Genomic DNA, 15,822 nt, shown 5'->3' on the forward strand with positions numbered 1-15,822 from the left:
CTTTTGTGCTGAATACATTACGTTGTTACAGGTGTCAAGCTTATGGGCATGTGGCAGCAGTGTGTAGGAGGGAGGTTCCTAGGTGTGAGAAGTGTGCAGAAGGGCATGAGACAAAGCAATGTTTAGCATTGGGGAAAGTAGTGGTATATGTTAATTGTAGGGGTGCCCATGGGGCTGGGGATCAGAAATATCCTGTGAGAGAGGCAGGTTGAGGTTTCCATGGTTAGAGTAGTGCAGAAGTTGTCATATGCTAAGGTATTGAAGAAAGTAGAGGAAGATGGGTCAAGGGGGAGGGATCCTGAGAGGAGTGGTGAGTAGTAGGTCTGTACCAGTACAGAGGGATAGGCCAACAAGTGATATATGTTTCAGTAAGATTGGATTTTTAGCATTCATAGCAATGGTTATCAACTGTACTGCAGGGATGGAACGTAAGTCGCAGAAAATTGAGGATGTGGTGGCAGCTGCAGAGAGGCATTTGGGTGTGCGAGACTTGACAGCAGAAGCGTTACATGGTGTGTTAAGTGGTGGTGTCCCATCCTTTCAAGTTGTTGACCTGAGGTAGGACTAAAAAGATTTAAATAGTGGAGTAGGGTGGTGGTCTTTTTTATTTTATTAATATTTACATTTTGTATTCATTATTTTTTTCAATTTTATATATAAAGAAATGTGTTTGTGTTAGGTGGTAGGGTATCTTTTTTTTTTTATGTATTTGTGGTGGTAGGTAGTCTAGTGGTTAGAGCGTTGAGCAAGTAACCGAAAGGTTGCTGGATTGAATCCTCGAGTTGACAAGGTAAAAATCTGTCGTTCTGCCTCTGAACAAGGCAGTTAACCCACTGTTCCCCGGTAGGCCGTCATTGTAAATAAGATTTTGATCTTAACTGACTTGCCTAGTTAAATAAAGGTTAATAATGTTTTAAGCAAAGGATAAGGGGGGTGTATTCCAGTATAGTACGTAGCTGTAATGTAACATCTAGTGGATGCCAAACGCCGTTAAACCTCTTTGAAGAAGAAAAAGAAGCGTTTGAAATTGTTGATCTGAGCTCCCAATTCGTCATTTGGCTAGTGCTGTCTGGATCGGGCATTGATTAACTTTGTCTGACGCAAGCAGGGGACTCAGGAAATGTTTCAAACTCGATTCGATTGTAGCGATTTTCTACAGTAAAACAAACGTCAGTCGATCGATAGGCTACAGAAAAGTAAATATGTCGCGGTTATTTTATTCGCCATTCAAGCGTTTTTGTGACAAGTGTAAAGATTGTCCTGCAGTGACCTTGCGCTGCTATTCCTCTTTGTTTACTCCAACTCGGTGCCCCCAGCTGTCAAAACAACAGACATTTGTCGTGTTACAACAGCAGCAGAGAAAATGTTTCAGACCTTCACGTCTAATAACTTCTCGGTTTTACTCAAGGTCAAAGTTTTGGATTGGGGGAATAGGTGCGGGCATTGTTTTAGCTTTGGGATTGAAATATCACACTGACATAGCTGAGCTCTCATGTGAAGAGGACTTCCAACATACTGGAAGATATGGTGCTGCCATTCAAGTTAGCAGAGACCTTGTTCAGCGGATAAAGGTACAGGTATTTGACGTTTTTTGCATTCAGAATGTTTTTCTCTTGAAATTAAATGTTTAATAACATGACATTCAGTTGACACATGCAGCTCAACCTCATGTCAGAACACGTTCATGCATTTTCTGTCTGTATCTCTGTCATCACCTCTTTCTTGCTTGGTGTGACAGGATGAGGTTGGGGCTCCAGGGCTGGTGGTCGGTGTGTCTGTGGATGGCTCTCAAGTCTGGTGTGAAGGTTGGTGTCATGCAGTACCTCTAGGTTCACTGTAGTAGACACAATACACTTACTCCTCATATGTTCCCAAATTATTGCAATGCATAATGCTGCTGTGTCAAACAGGCTCCTAACTAACTGATGTCCATGTTGCAGGACTTGGCTATGCTGACTTGGAGAACCGTGTGCCCTGTGGACCAGAGACGGTGCTGAGGATTGCCAGCATCAGTAAACCCCTAACTACAGCAGCAGCAGCCCGCCTGTGGGAGGAGGGGAAGCTTGACCTTGATGCCCCTGTCCAGAAATACGTCCCTGAGTTCCCCAAAAAACAGTTTGAGGGAGAAGATGTAAATTGAGATTCTGAGAAGTTGGAATAAAGACACATTCCAAACAAGCATGATCCTCAAGCACTATTTTTCCCTACATTTTTCCAAATATTTGTTTTTGTGAGGTTCTTGAGGATGTTTTTTCTCTTTGACATGTAGGTGACAATAACTCCACGGTTGATTCTCTCTCATCTGAGTGGCATACGGCACTACGAGAAGGATGCCAAGAAAGTAAGGGAGGACAGGGAGAAGGCCAAACGACCTTTAAAACTGCCTGGTAAAGAGGAAAAGAGCTTGTCTGAAAACAACCCCAAGACCGAGGACAGCAGCACCAATAGCAAGGAAAACAAACAGGCTCAGAAGAAAAAAGAGTTTGAGCAAGAAGAGTACTACCTGAAAGACAGCTTTGAAAGTGTCATTCTTGCCTTGGACCTGTTCAAAGACAACACTCTCGTTTTCAAACCTGGTAGGAGCTATGGAAGAGTTATCGCTGTCAATCAAATGAGTCCTATGTGTATTCAAATTAATTTACGTAAAAGTAAACTAGTGGTTTGTCATCTGCAGGCACCACCTTCCTGTACTCAACCCACGCCTTCACCCTCCTCAGTGCCGTGGTGGAGAGAGCTGCTGGCCAGCGCTTCCTGGATCACATGATGAAGATGTTCAGGGAGCTGGGCATGCTCAACACTGTGCCAGATGAGAATGACCCCATTATCTATAACCGCTCAAGGTAATGAGTGACCAATCTCCTTTTGCTTCACTGCATATCAGCGGTCGATTGGTCTAAGATCAGCTTTGTTATTGTGTTCTGGTTATTTTTACTTTATTTTTTTTCAAACAAACTATTTCTTTGTTGTTGCAGGTTTTATCATTTCAATAAGAAAGGACGCATAGTAAACTGCCCTTACGTGGATAACTCCTATAAGTGGGCAGGAGGTGGCTTTCTCTCCACTGTGGGAGACCTGCTCCTGTTTGGGAATGCTCTGCTCTTCAGCTACCAAGTGGCCAACCTGAAGGACTGCACAGACCTCCTGCCTGGCTTCCTCAAACCAGAGACAGCCCAGGCTCTGTGGGCCCCTGTGGACAAGACAGAGGCCTCCTGGGATAAGGATGGGCTGTATGCACAGGGCTGGCTGGTGGTGGAGAATGAGCAGAAGTATGGCCAGTGCAGGAGCCGCAGGCATTATGTCTCACACACAGGGGGCGCCGTGGGGGCCAGCAGTGTCCTGCTGGTTTTGCCCAGCGAGACAGTCCAGCAGCCCGAAGGACTGACTACAGCCCTACCTCAGGGAATAGTGGTGACCATCATCACTAACATGCAGTCTGTGGGACTCAACAGCACAGCACTGAAAATCGCCCACGAGTTTGACAAAGCCAGAGGCTAATGAGAGTTTATATTGTTTACAAATATAGAAGGTTAAAACTACCGCAAAGTATCAATGCACTACAATATCTTTCCCTATGGCAGTGGATGAATGATTTAACAGCACTCATTTGTATATTTGAATTTGATACTGCTTTTTATACATTTCGGCCCGTTTTGTTGAGTAATAAAAGACAATGTTCGACATGGGTGTGCATTGAATATTAAGTCATTAGTTTGGTGGTGTTGTTAATCTTGATGCAGATAAGTGACAACCATTCTCACCTTTGCTGAACTGAGCCTACTAATCTCGCCACTAGGTGACAGCAGTATACTGCTTTGCTATAAACAGGAACCAGTGACTTCTGAAATCACAGTCTATTCAATACTGATAAGTACCTAAATGGTTAATCTACTTCAGCAAAACAATTGCGTGGGAAGAGCATGATGGTATTGAGAGACCTGAAACTACCCACATAGTCAGCAGTTTGCATTAGGTCTTAAGTGTACTGTCTGTTCAAATGTTTGGGGTCCTCTCTTGAATCGAAATGAAATTCACCCCAACCCTGGTTTGCCTCATTACTATCCAGCCCATATGAAACACCTCAGGGGCAGAGTGGTGAATTGATGTGGTCTTAATTGGCCATGAATAGATGATGTGACTTCTGGTAGTTCATTTAAAGATGAGGGACTCTTAGCACCATCTGTTGGTTGGGTCTCAAATGTGCATCTGAAATGGAACGGTATATCTATGGAGATTACAATATACCACTCACTATCTAAGTCTGAATTCTCTATGGTCCAGACCCATTGATGAACCTCTTACGAATGCCAATACCCCAATGTAAACGATTGTATTTATAGCAGGAATTATCATCCTTACTTATAGCTCAATTACATCACTTCAATAGTCTTGATTGACATTGATTACTGAAGACAACACCTTGTTTCATCATAAGTAATGTACTATTTATTATTGTGATTTGTGATATAATACAAGAAAGATGCTTACTGTAACTAATGCTCACTTCATGTTTGACTTGTATGAAAGTTGAACAAATAGATGCATTATTGATACATTGAGAAAAGCATGTGAATTCTACATGAAGTATTCAAAGTATTGCCCCTTTGTACTCTAATCTATGGTATCACAGGCTTAGAGAAAGCGCACATTCACAATTGAACTTCGACACACTCAATGACTTATCTGTCAATCAAAGCAAAGACTAAGCAAACATTTTACAGTCATAGTATTCCTTTGTGAAGGCATCGGGCTTCACTCCATGCCATTCCATCCACCAGCTTTAAAAGCATGTCAGTGGAAAATAGCCATTGGAATGAAACACATTGACTGCGTTTACACATGCAACCAAATTCTGCATTTTTTTCCACTAGTTGGTCTTTTGACCAATCACATATTTTTTCACATCAGATCTTTTTCAGATCTCTGATTGGTCAAAAGACCAGTTAGTGAAAAAACTATCAGAATTGGGCTGCCTAAATGCAGCCATTGTAACAGGTTGTAGTCAGTCCTACACCCAGTCACACAGTATGGAGAAAAGGTTTTGTGGCTGACTGTCTTTGTGTCTACAGCGGCTTCAGCTTTTGATGGCCACTCAAACAGGCTGCAGCTTGACGTTTGACGCTTGCTGCAGAATGTTTGTGGGTATAAGTCTCCTCTGTCCTCTGGTCCTTCATAGCCACATCTCCAGCAGCATCTAGACCCACACCATATCGTACCACCGTCCATGAAACATTTTGTTATCCAATCTGATGTCCCAAAAACAATATACAACAGGCCTCATACTCTGGGCTCTACTCTCCAATACTGTTGTTCACTGCTTTTCTGCTGGTTCTTTGGTTTGGCCTTCCATACCCTAACAATAAAACAAATACAAGGAATGACACAGACGTAGAAGAAACTGTATCAGACCTGACAACACTATTCCTGCATACTTATGGATTCATGAATCAAGCTAAATGAATGTGTTACTTACTTGCAGGTGTAGTAGATTACTACTACCAACACGACTAGAATAAAAAGGACAACGATGACCACAGCAGCGATCAGTCCTGTCTCCCCTGCATCATGTGCAGTGGTGAACAGCTGGTACTGCTCACAACGACTGCCTTTGTAGTTCTCACTGCAGCTGAGGGAGAAGGAACTGCATTATTCTCAAGAAAGCTGTCACCAGTTGAGAACCAAGAACCAGGGTAGGTCTGCCTGGTCTGAGCTGAAGTAAAACAAAGGCTAAAACCATGCAGAAGTTCCCAGAACTTCCTTAGCCCATTGCCAAGCAACATTGTACACCTGCTCATGGCTGACAAACTGTTAGAGACATTAGAGAATAGTGATGAGAGAGTAACTTACAGACAAGTAAGCGTATCCATAAAATAAATTTTAAAGCATTTTCCTCCATTCATACAGTAAGAAACCTCTAACTCGTTGCATGGGTCACCATGGTCTACAAAAGAGAGAATAGAAACATTTTAGGTTAACAGACACATAAAAAGAATACAGTTACATCATATGGAAATTCTCAATAGCATTCCTGATCAAATTATTTCGCCAGTCTTTTACCTGCCATCATTTGAATGTTTATTTTCCTTGTTTCTATCCTGAAGAATGTAACAGGGTTCTCTAAGATCCCCACCTAAGAATGATGTACAAAGTAACAGCTCATTATTAATCTACATAGACAAAATTATGAATTTACATAGACAACAAGATAATCAGAAAAAAGGCTTCATGTTTTGTACTTTCTTTCTGCACTAAAACAAGGTATAACAGAAATAAACTGGTTATGCGTCCTTAATCATATCAAGGACTTATCACCGTTGTATGAAAATAATAAAGAGGTTTGTTATTCTCTTATAAATAGTATTATTATGAATCTGTCCTTACCACCTCAGGAAATCCCAGTTTGTGGTAAGGTTAGTGCAGGTTTCTAAGGTGAATCACAGAGACAGACTGTTGAAAATAACTCTGCCAACTGCTTTTTGTTGGGCCTTCAAAAGCACAAATGTGGGCGTGTTCCTTTGAGCCCAGAAATGTTGTGATAGCTGTTTGTCCACATTGTAAAAGGCATGCTAAATGTCAGGATTCTCTCTATTGATTCTGATTCATTTTGGTAGGATGCCTGATATAGTAAAATGGGGTCGTTTTCAATGACTGCCTCAGAATACAATATCCCCACTACAGAGTAAGTAAACAAAGGCTTCCTCACTTGTGGAAATGACGATCACTTTACAATTTTGACATTTCACTAAGAAAATGTGTAGTAGTGGTTTACTTTAAACAGACAATCGGTGTCTGCATTCACTGTAATGATACATTCATGAATTAGTTTATCAAAGCCAAGTAATTATCATTGCATCACACAATCTATCCAGGTGGGGCGTGGACCACCTGGTGGATCACTTGTTTTCTGTGTGACTTCAACTTGGCTTTAAATAGACAATCTGTGGGTTTGGTGAGAGGCAATGGAATGACTGGTATGGTGAGAGGGAATTGGAACAAACAGCACAGGCATAGCTAGACTCGTGGGAACTTTGCTTTCCTCTGGCCATCTTAATGACACTTCTCCTGCCTCAACACTTCCAGCATTCTTGTAAACATTGTTCTGTGGACTTCTTCAAAACAGTTAGCAGTTCAAATCAAATCAAATGTATCGGACACATACACGTGTTTAGCAGATGTTATTGCGGGTGTAGCGAAATGCTTGTGTTTCTAGCTCCAACAGTGCAGTAATATCTAATAAGTAATATCTAACAATTTCACATTTCCCCAAAATACACGACATCTAACTAAGGAATGGATTAAGAATATATATACATGTAGACTACCGTTCCAAATTTTGGGGTCAATTTGAAATGTCCTTGTTTTTAAAAGAAAAGCACATTTGTCTATTAAAATAACATCAACTTGATCAGAAATACAGTGTAGACATTGTTAATGTTGTAAATGACATTTGTAGCTGGAAACATCTGATTTTTAATGGAATATCTACATAGGCGTACAGAGGCCCATTATCAGCAACCATCACTCCTGTGCTCCAATGGCACATTGTGTTAGCTAATCTAAGTTTATCATTTTAAAAGGCTAATTGATCATTATGTATGCTCTCATAGGCTGGCCCTCATTACATATCCGTCGCCAAACCCACTGGCTCCAGGTTATCTATAAGTCTTTGCTAGGTAAAGCACCACCTTATCTCAGCTCACTGGTCACCATAGCAACACCCACCCGTAGCACGCGCTCCAGCAGGTATATTGCACTTGTCATCCCCAAAGCCAACACTTCCTTTGGCCGCCTTTCCTTCCAGTTCTCTGCTGCCAATGACTGGAACAAATTTCAAAAATCTCTGAAGCTGGAGTCTTATATCTTCCTCTCTAACTTTAAGCATCAGTTGTCTGAGCAGCTTACCGATCACTGTACCTGTACACAGACAATCTGTAAATAGCACACCCGACTACCTAATCCCCATATTATTACTTACCCTCTTCCACTTTTGCACCCCAGTATCCCTACTTGCACATTATCATCTGCACATCTATCACTCCAGTATTAATGCTAAATTGTAATTATTTTCGCCTCTAGGGCCTATTTATTGCCTACCTCCCTACTCTTCTACATTTGCACACACTGTACATAGACTTTTCTATTTTTCTTTTCTTTTGTGTTATTGACTGTACGTTTGTTTATGTGTAACTCTGTGTTGTTGTTTTTGTCGCACTGCTTTGCTTTATCTTGGCCAGGTCGCAGTTGTAAATGAGAACTTGTTCTCAACTGGCCTACCTGGTTAAATAAAAGTGAAATAAAATAAATAAAACAAAAAATTAGAAAACCCTTTTGCAATTACGTTAGCACAGCTGAAAACTGTTGTCCTGATTAAAGAAGCAATAAAACGGGCCTTCTTAGACTAGTTGAGTATCTGGAGCATCAGCATTTGTGGGTTCGATTACAGGCTAAAAATGTCCAGAAACAAAGAGCTTTCTTCTGAAACTCGTCAGTCTATTCTTGTTCTGAGAAATTAAGGCTATTCCATGCGAGAAATTGCCAAGAAACAATGCTGTGTACTACTCCCTTCACATAACAGCGCAAACCAGAATAGAAAGAGGAGTGGGAGGCCCCGGTGCACAACTGAGCAAGAGGACAAGTACATTAGAGTGTCTAGTTTGAGAAACAGACGCCTCAGAAGTCCTCAACTGGCAGCTTCATTAAATAGTACCCGCAAAACACCAGTCTCAACGTCAAAAGTGAAGAGGCAACTCTGGGATGCTGGCCTTCTAGGCAGAGTTGCAAAGAAAAAGCCATATCTCAGACTGGCCAAAAAAAAGAAAAGATTAAGATGGGCAAAAGAACACAGACACTGGACAGAGGAACTCTGCCTAGAAGGCCAACATCCCGGAGTTGCCTCTTTACTGTTGACGTTGACATTTAAACGTGTTAACCCTAGCAAGGCTGCCAGCCCAGACGGCATCTCTAGCCACGTCCTCAGAGCATGCGCAGACCACCTGGCTGGTGTGTTTACGGACATATTAAATCGCTCCCTATCCCAGTTTGCTGTCCCCACATGCTTCAAGATGGCCACCATTGTTCCTGTACCCAAGAAGGCAAAGGTAACTGAAATAAATGAATATCGCTCCGTAGCACTCACTTCTTTCATCGTGAAGTGCTTTGAGAGACTAGTCAAGGATCATATCACCTCCACCTTACCTGCCACCCTAGACCCACTTCAGTTTGCATACTGCCCCAACAGGTCCACAGACGATGCAATCGCCATCTCACTGCACACTGCCCTAACCCATCTGGACAAGAGGAATACCTATGTAAGAATGCTGTTCATTAACTACAGCTCAGCATTCAACACCACAGTACTATCCAAGCTCATCATTAAGCTGGAGGCCCTGTGTCTCATCCCCGCCCTGTTCAATTGGGTCCTGGACTTTCTGACGGGTCGCCCCCAGGTGGTGAAGGTAGGATACAACATCGCCACCTCGCTGACCCTCAACACTGGCCCCCTCCTGTACTCCCTGTTCACCCCTGACTGCGTGGCAATGCACGACTCCAAATCAATCATCAAGTTTGCAGACAACACAACAGTAGTGGGCTTGATCACCAACAACAACGAGACAGCCTACAGGGAGGAGATGAGGGCACTCAGAGTGTGGTGTCAGAAAAGCAACCTCTCACTCAACATCAACAAAACTAAGGAGATGATCGTGGACTTCAGGAAACAGCAGAGGGAGCACCCCCCTATCCACATCGAAGGGACAGTAGTGGAGAAGGTGGAAAGTTTTAAGTTCCTCGGCGTATACATCACAGACAAACTGAAATGGTCCACCCACACAGACAGTGTGGCTGAAGAAATTTGGCTTGTCACCTAAAACCCTGACAAACTTTTACAGATGCACAATTGAGAGCCTGGTACGGCAACTGCACGGCCCTCAACCGCAAGGCTCTCTAGAGGGTGGTGCAGTCGGCACAACGCATCACCGGGGGCAAACTACCTGCCCTCCAGGACACCTACAGCACCTGATGTCACAGGAAGGCCAAAGAGATAATCAATAACATCAACCACCCGAGCCACTGCCTGTTCACCCTGTTACCATCCAGAAGGCAAGGTCAGTACAGGTGTATCAAAGCTGGGACCAAGAGTCTGAAAGACAGCTTCTATCTCAAGGCCATCAGACTGCTAAACAGCGATCACTAACTCAGAGAGGCTGCTGCCTACATAGAGACTCACTAGTCACTTTAAACAATGCCACTTTAATAATGTTTACATATCTTACATTACTCATCTCATATATCTATATACTGTATCTTATACTATCTATTGCATCTTGCCTATGCCGCTCGGCCATCGCTCATCCATATATTTATGTACATATTCCTATTCCATCCCTTTAGATTTGTGTGTATTAGGTAGTTGTTTGAGGAATTGTTAGATTACTTGTTAGATATTACTGCACTGTCGGAACTAGAAGCACAAGCATTTCGCTACACTCCCATTATCTGCTAAAGATGTATATGTGACCAATAGAATTTGATTTGATTTGATCAAATAACCCTTTTGCTCTGTTGAAAAACACCATAAGGGAGTGATCATCTTGTCACATAGTGCTGAGAATTTAACTGTCAGGTCAAACACTATAGATTGTAAATTGGGAAATTTGGCTATTCAGAATATTTGGTTATCGTGCAGTTTATAAATCACAAACATTCAATGTTAAAATACACTTATGTCAAAGATAAATGTCAGGGGTAAGTGCTACCACTTGTAATCATACTCACTAATGTTTAAAGGGGAAATCTGCAGTTGCTTCCTCCATTTTTGGACTTCTGAATTAATGATATCTACCCAGAAATGCCTCATGAGCTTAGTTCAACTGTCTTACCCCATCAGAACCCAACATATACCGTTTTTTAATTACAATGTTTGTTAACAAAGTAAAAGTGGTTCAAACTATAATGTTGATATAATGGACGGTCAGTCCTTCCATCCATAGCTCTGTCTATGAATTTGAGAGGGGTTACATTTCTCCAGCCCCATCCCTCAGCTTTTTTACCGAAACAGGGGTGATGAGAACACTTATTTGTTGTTTCAACTACTGAATGCCGCTTTAAATAGGCCTTCTACTTTTTTTAAATACAAGATTGCCTCAATGTCAGTCAAGTATCATCGTTTCAGGAACCTATAGCCCCCCATACTAGATCTATGAAAGTTATGTGATTGATTGTTTCTTTACACCATGGTTTAGCCAATTGTGTCATAGACAAAATCCGTTTGATATTTTATCAGAAAAACTTTGAGAATGCAAGCCTCCTGCCATCCAGTTAATAATTAGCAAGGTGACTGGAACTGGATGCTGTCCTGCGATCACTGCGATGTTATCGCGAGGAACACAGATGAAGCTCTGAAGAGGTGAAGTGAAGCGAGAGTGTTTTTACATCGACGCTTCTGGGGGGGGTGGCCTGAAAAACCTCGTTATGACTGCCATAAAGACGTCAGTTATTTCGGGTTTTCATCTCACATTTCATTGTGAGAGATAGTTTGCTGCCTCGCTTCTGTGGATGACGCGGGATCACAATTCAGCACCTGGACAGCTCCTGGTCATTAACCTATTACTGGACACATGGAGTCCCTAGCGTGATCGTAGGGAAACCCTGTGAGCAGGCGAGATCTGGGCACTAAAATGCCCTCCTTCCGAAAGATGACGTTTAACTGAATAGGTGGATAGTGGTGGACATTTAAAAGCATCTCCGTGAATGATGATGCTTACAATAAGGATCGGGCTTTTTCGTTGTGCCCTGTATTCTAAGCAGCAGCACGGGTCGTTAGCCAATCCAAATCTGAAGAGGATAGCAGCAGCCTACACACAGCAACCGAGCCTCGCTCACACTGATCATCGGCAAGGGAGACATTACCATCATCATTAGGAGAGCATGAGTCACGACCATACTTTCAACAATGTAGAGCATAAAAGGTAGGTTTATTTGTCAGAATAGCATATTGATAAATCATTTGATACTTCCCGCCTGTGACTTCTGCTCTTTCATCCATTCCGTCCCCCTTTTCTTTTACTGTCGTCTTAATGACCACCATAATTGTCTTATTCGTAATTTATCGTTGCTGCACTATTGATGGCTTTGCTAAATTATCAGGAAAACATATAATGTACTATGTTTAGTATATACTGTGTAGTAGCAACCTATATATCTGTTGTTACACGTGCTTTGAACCAGAATAATTGTCATTGTAGAAAGCTGTCCAGGGCCTTGTGAAAAATAATTGAGACATAGTAGCCTTAATCAGTTTAGCAGGGATCAGTGTTGACACGTCTTTAAGGTACAACCATGTGTTTGTTGGGGGAACTTCAAATGTAGGATACATGTTGGGTTCTGACTGAGGAGATGGATACTGAAATGTAGACAGTAGACTATTGGGAAGTGAAGGGTTTGGACAATATGAAATGGTTGCCTTGCTGTATGGCTTAATTTCCTGGGGAAACCGTTTGAAAATCAAGTAATTATTGTCTGTATGGAGGAATGCAAGAGCTATGTTGGAGAGCACATGGATATATGGCAACAGTTCATCTACAGTCTGCTAGAGGGATCTCTTATCTTGATGATGAGTATACAGCAGTGTAAGTATTTACTCAAGTCTTGGAATTGATGGATGTTTTATGCAATATTCTACCTGGTCCCAGAGAGCTTGTCTCAAAGACCTAACTTGTTTGATAGGTTGTCAAGTCCAGCCCTTGACTTATGGCCACATCCATCCATTAGACACTGTGATTGACAGGTTTCTTTAAAAAGCAGAAATCCTGCATACAGTATCTCAAATGCTTTCATTTCACTCACTGTCTTTCTGCACAGGTCGAACAACCTTTCCACTGCATAGCCTACACTGTTGCCTGTGCTGTGGCCAGATTTTCTATAGGTGCCAGTTGTGTGCAGTCTTTTTTCTTGGGCATTGCAGTGATGCAATATTACACTCTAGTCCTTGAATGACCTGAATTGATTTATCTTGAATGACATCTAATCTGCTGTGCTATACTACATTACTCTGTTCTGCTATAGCTCCGAATACTGACTCCACACCACAACTTGTTGTGTCTGAAGGTTTTCCCTTTGCCTTTGTTTGTAAGACAGACACTCCACTGACTTCATACAATGCTATACAAATGAACCTCTCCTCTCTGCCCCGGCATTTAAATGATTGAAGCTCAGGTTAAACGACCTCTACAGCCCATGCTGCTTACTGATATGTGTTTATATTGCTGCTGACAACTTCATCAGACTTTTGAAAAGTGAGGCACTAGCAAATTGAGCTTCAGTTTATACCTGCAATGTGGGGAATGCAGCTGCCTGTGCAGTAATACCCCTTTTCAAAGACTCAGATGTTTGTGATCCTGTCTGGGTAAAGCCTATGTTCCTGTCTGTTCTTAGCTCATATTTACTCAGTGGAAAGCTGCTGGAATGGACTGTCAATGAACTCTTCAATGTATCTATTTCCTATGGCATAAAGTGTTCTCATCCTTCCATACTTGTTATGCAAGTGATGTGATGTTTCTGAGCCCCTGGTGCAGAGTTAAATATGTCAGAGGACTCCCATAGCAGAACTATACTGCATGAGAATGTTTACGTATATATCAATTGATTGTTTTCGATCTATTCTGGGAATTCATAAAACATTTAATGAACATGACATTCAAAACAAATGTTAAATAGTTAAAAGTATAATGAACAAGTGTTTATACATGAGATGTGTATACTGCATTGTTGTCAGAATGTGAAGAGTTATGGAGAGACTCTGATTAACTTCCTTGTTTTCTAACCTTTCTCCACAGGTGTGGTGTGAGCCAAGTCTCTATTCTCTGGTTAAATCAAGAGTAACAATCGTGTCGACGTCCATTCACAGAAACAACACAGCAACATGAGCAACCCCCAGTAAGTAAAACACATGACTACTGATATTTATATCTGTTCAACACATCAAAACCTCTCATCCTGTTCTTATGCATTTTGCTCGTTGTACCCCGACTGCCCGCTATTACTAGCACAGGTTTTGTGATGGGAACCCCAGCATGGTCTGGCCTGATTATGAGAACAGCTCCTGTCTATTTCCTCATACCCTTTCAGCCAAGGACTTTGAGCCTGAGAAGCAGGGAAGCAGCAGGGGAACAGCAGGGTAATAGCAGGGCAACAGCAGGGGAGCAGCAGGGGAGCAGGCACTCCTGTGCTAGGCATTCCAAGAGAACTACCACCAGACTGCCTCTGCTGCCATCTCTTAGCATGCAGGAGAGATATTCACTTGTCATCTTCTCTTATTAATAATGAGTCGCTATGTGGTCCCCCAGACAGCCTCTGCAGCCTGATGACAGCCCTGGTTATGGCCAAGGAAGGGGAGGGAGATTATTGTGTGGTGGGAGGAAGATGGGGGTGAGGTGGGAGAGAAATGAGGGTGAGGTGGGAGGAAAATGAGGGTGAGGTGGGAGAGAAATGAGGGTGAGGTGGGAGAGAAATGAGGGTGAGTTGGGAGGAAAATGATGGTGAGGTGGGAGAGAAATTAGGGTGAGGTGGGAGAGAAATGAGGGTGAGGTGAGAGGGAGATGAAGGTGAGGTGGGAGATGGTGAGGTGGGAGGGAGATGGGGGTGAGGTGGGAGATGAAGGTGAGTTGGGAGGGAGATGGGGGTGAGGTGGGAGATGAAGGTGAGGTGGGAGGGAGATGGGGGTGAGGTGGGGTTGAATTCAGAATTTGTTCAATCAGCTGCATCTTCTGTTTAAAGCCAGTCCTACAGAGATCTCTGTCTGAGCTCAATGCAGACCTTGAGGTTATCAGGATTGTGTCCAAATGGAACCTGTTTGAAAGAAAACACAGTGGGACAATATATTGCCCAATGGGCGACAAAACAGAATTGTGATGTGTTTTCTGGTTAACAGGAAGGCGTGAATTAATGATGTCGGTCCTCAGCGACACCCTGGTGAAATGACAGATGGGAAATCTTTGTGTGGTGTGATCACGTCTGCAGAGATATTTTCCCCACTGTTCTTTTAATTATAGAATAGTCCTTTAAATCATCTCTCACTCTCTATGATGTATTTCTGCACACACTAAGAGTAACAGGAGACATAATGTAGTGAGTCAGAGATAGAGAAATGCACAATATATACAAAAGTATGTGGACATCCCTTCAAATTAGTATATTTGTCTATTTCAGTCACACCCGTTGCTGACAGGTGTATAACATTGAGCACACAGCCATGCAATCTCCATAGACAAATATTGGCAGTAGAATGGCCTTACTGAAGAGGATGCCAACTTTCAAACATGTCAATTTGTCAAATTTCTGCCCTGCTAGAGCTTCCCCAGTCAACTGTATGTGCTGTTATTGTGAAGAGGAAACATCTAGAAGCAACAACGGCTCAGCCGCGAAGTGGCAGGCCACACAAGCTCACAGAACGGGACGTCAGCACAAGAACTGTTCGTCGAGAGCTTCATGAAATGGGTTTTCATGGCCGAGCAGCCGCACACAAGCCTAAGATCACCATGCGCAATGCCAAGCGTCGGCTGGGGTGGTGTAAAGCTCCATTGGACTCTGGAGCAGTGGAAACGCGTTCTCTGGAGTGATAAATCACGCTTCGCCATCTGGCAGTCCAACCAACGAATATGGGGTTGGCGGATGCCAGGAGAATGCTACCTGCCCCAATGCATAGTGCCAACTGTAAAGTTTGGTGGAGGTAGAGTAATGGTCTGGGGCTGTTTTTCATGGTTCATGCTAGGCCCCTTAGTTCCAGTAAAGGGAAATCTTAACGCTACAGCATACAATGACATTCTAGAT

At 42.7% G+C, this 15,822-nt stretch overlaps 3 protein-coding genes across 4 annotated transcripts in view; 2 read left to right on the forward strand and 1 right to left on the reverse strand.

Annotated features, from left to right (window-relative positions):
- The first annotated feature begins 1,048 nt into the window (after positions 1-1,048).
- Positions 1,049-3,678, forward strand: lactb (lactamase, beta). Of its 2 annotated transcripts, none has more exons than XM_014124810.2 (6): positions 1,049-1,577; positions 1,739-1,805; positions 1,941-2,131; positions 2,270-2,576; positions 2,675-2,840; positions 2,973-3,678. In XM_014124810.2, exons 1-6 carry the CDS (start codon positions 1,203-1,205, stop codon positions 3,493-3,495), a joined length of 1,629 nt encoding a protein of 542 aa, XP_013980285.1. In that variant the 5' UTR covers positions 1,049-1,202; the 3' UTR covers positions 3,496-3,678. The 2 variants fall into 2 exon arrangements, with proteins under 2 accessions (XP_013980285.1, XP_013980286.1); XM_014124811.2 differs by having other exon boundaries at positions 1,055-1,571.
- Positions 3,679-4,424: 746 nt separating this feature from the next.
- On the reverse strand, positions 4,425-6,446 carry LOC100195785 (Pro-neuregulin-4, membrane-bound isoform). Its single transcript, NM_001140814.2, is given in 5 exon segments — positions 4,425-5,350; positions 5,471-5,623; positions 5,845-5,938; positions 6,055-6,127; positions 6,379-6,446. Coding segments are annotated over 4 exon segments (333 nt in total). The 5' UTR covers positions 6,065-6,127; positions 6,379-6,446; the 3' UTR covers positions 4,425-5,274.
- Positions 6,447-11,447: 5,001 nt separating this feature from the next.
- The window catches only part of LOC106561154 (transmembrane protein 266-like), a 53,021-nt gene continuing 48,646 nt past the window's right edge, over positions 11,448-15,822 (forward strand). The window contains exons 1-2 of the mRNA XM_014124812.2: positions 11,448-11,963; positions 13,830-13,929. Of these exons, the coding sequence (XP_013980287.1) occupies positions 13,916-13,929 (14 nt within the window). The 5' untranslated portion in view covers positions 11,448-11,963; positions 13,830-13,915. The remainder of the gene's footprint in view (positions 11,964-13,829; positions 13,930-15,822) is intronic.

This window comes from Salmo salar, chromosome ssa10 (assembly GCF_905237065.1).
Source record: "Salmo salar chromosome ssa10, Ssal_v3.1, whole genome shotgun sequence".
In the NCBI taxonomy this organism is placed as follows: Eukaryota; Metazoa; Chordata; class Actinopteri; order Salmoniformes; family Salmonidae; genus Salmo; species Salmo salar.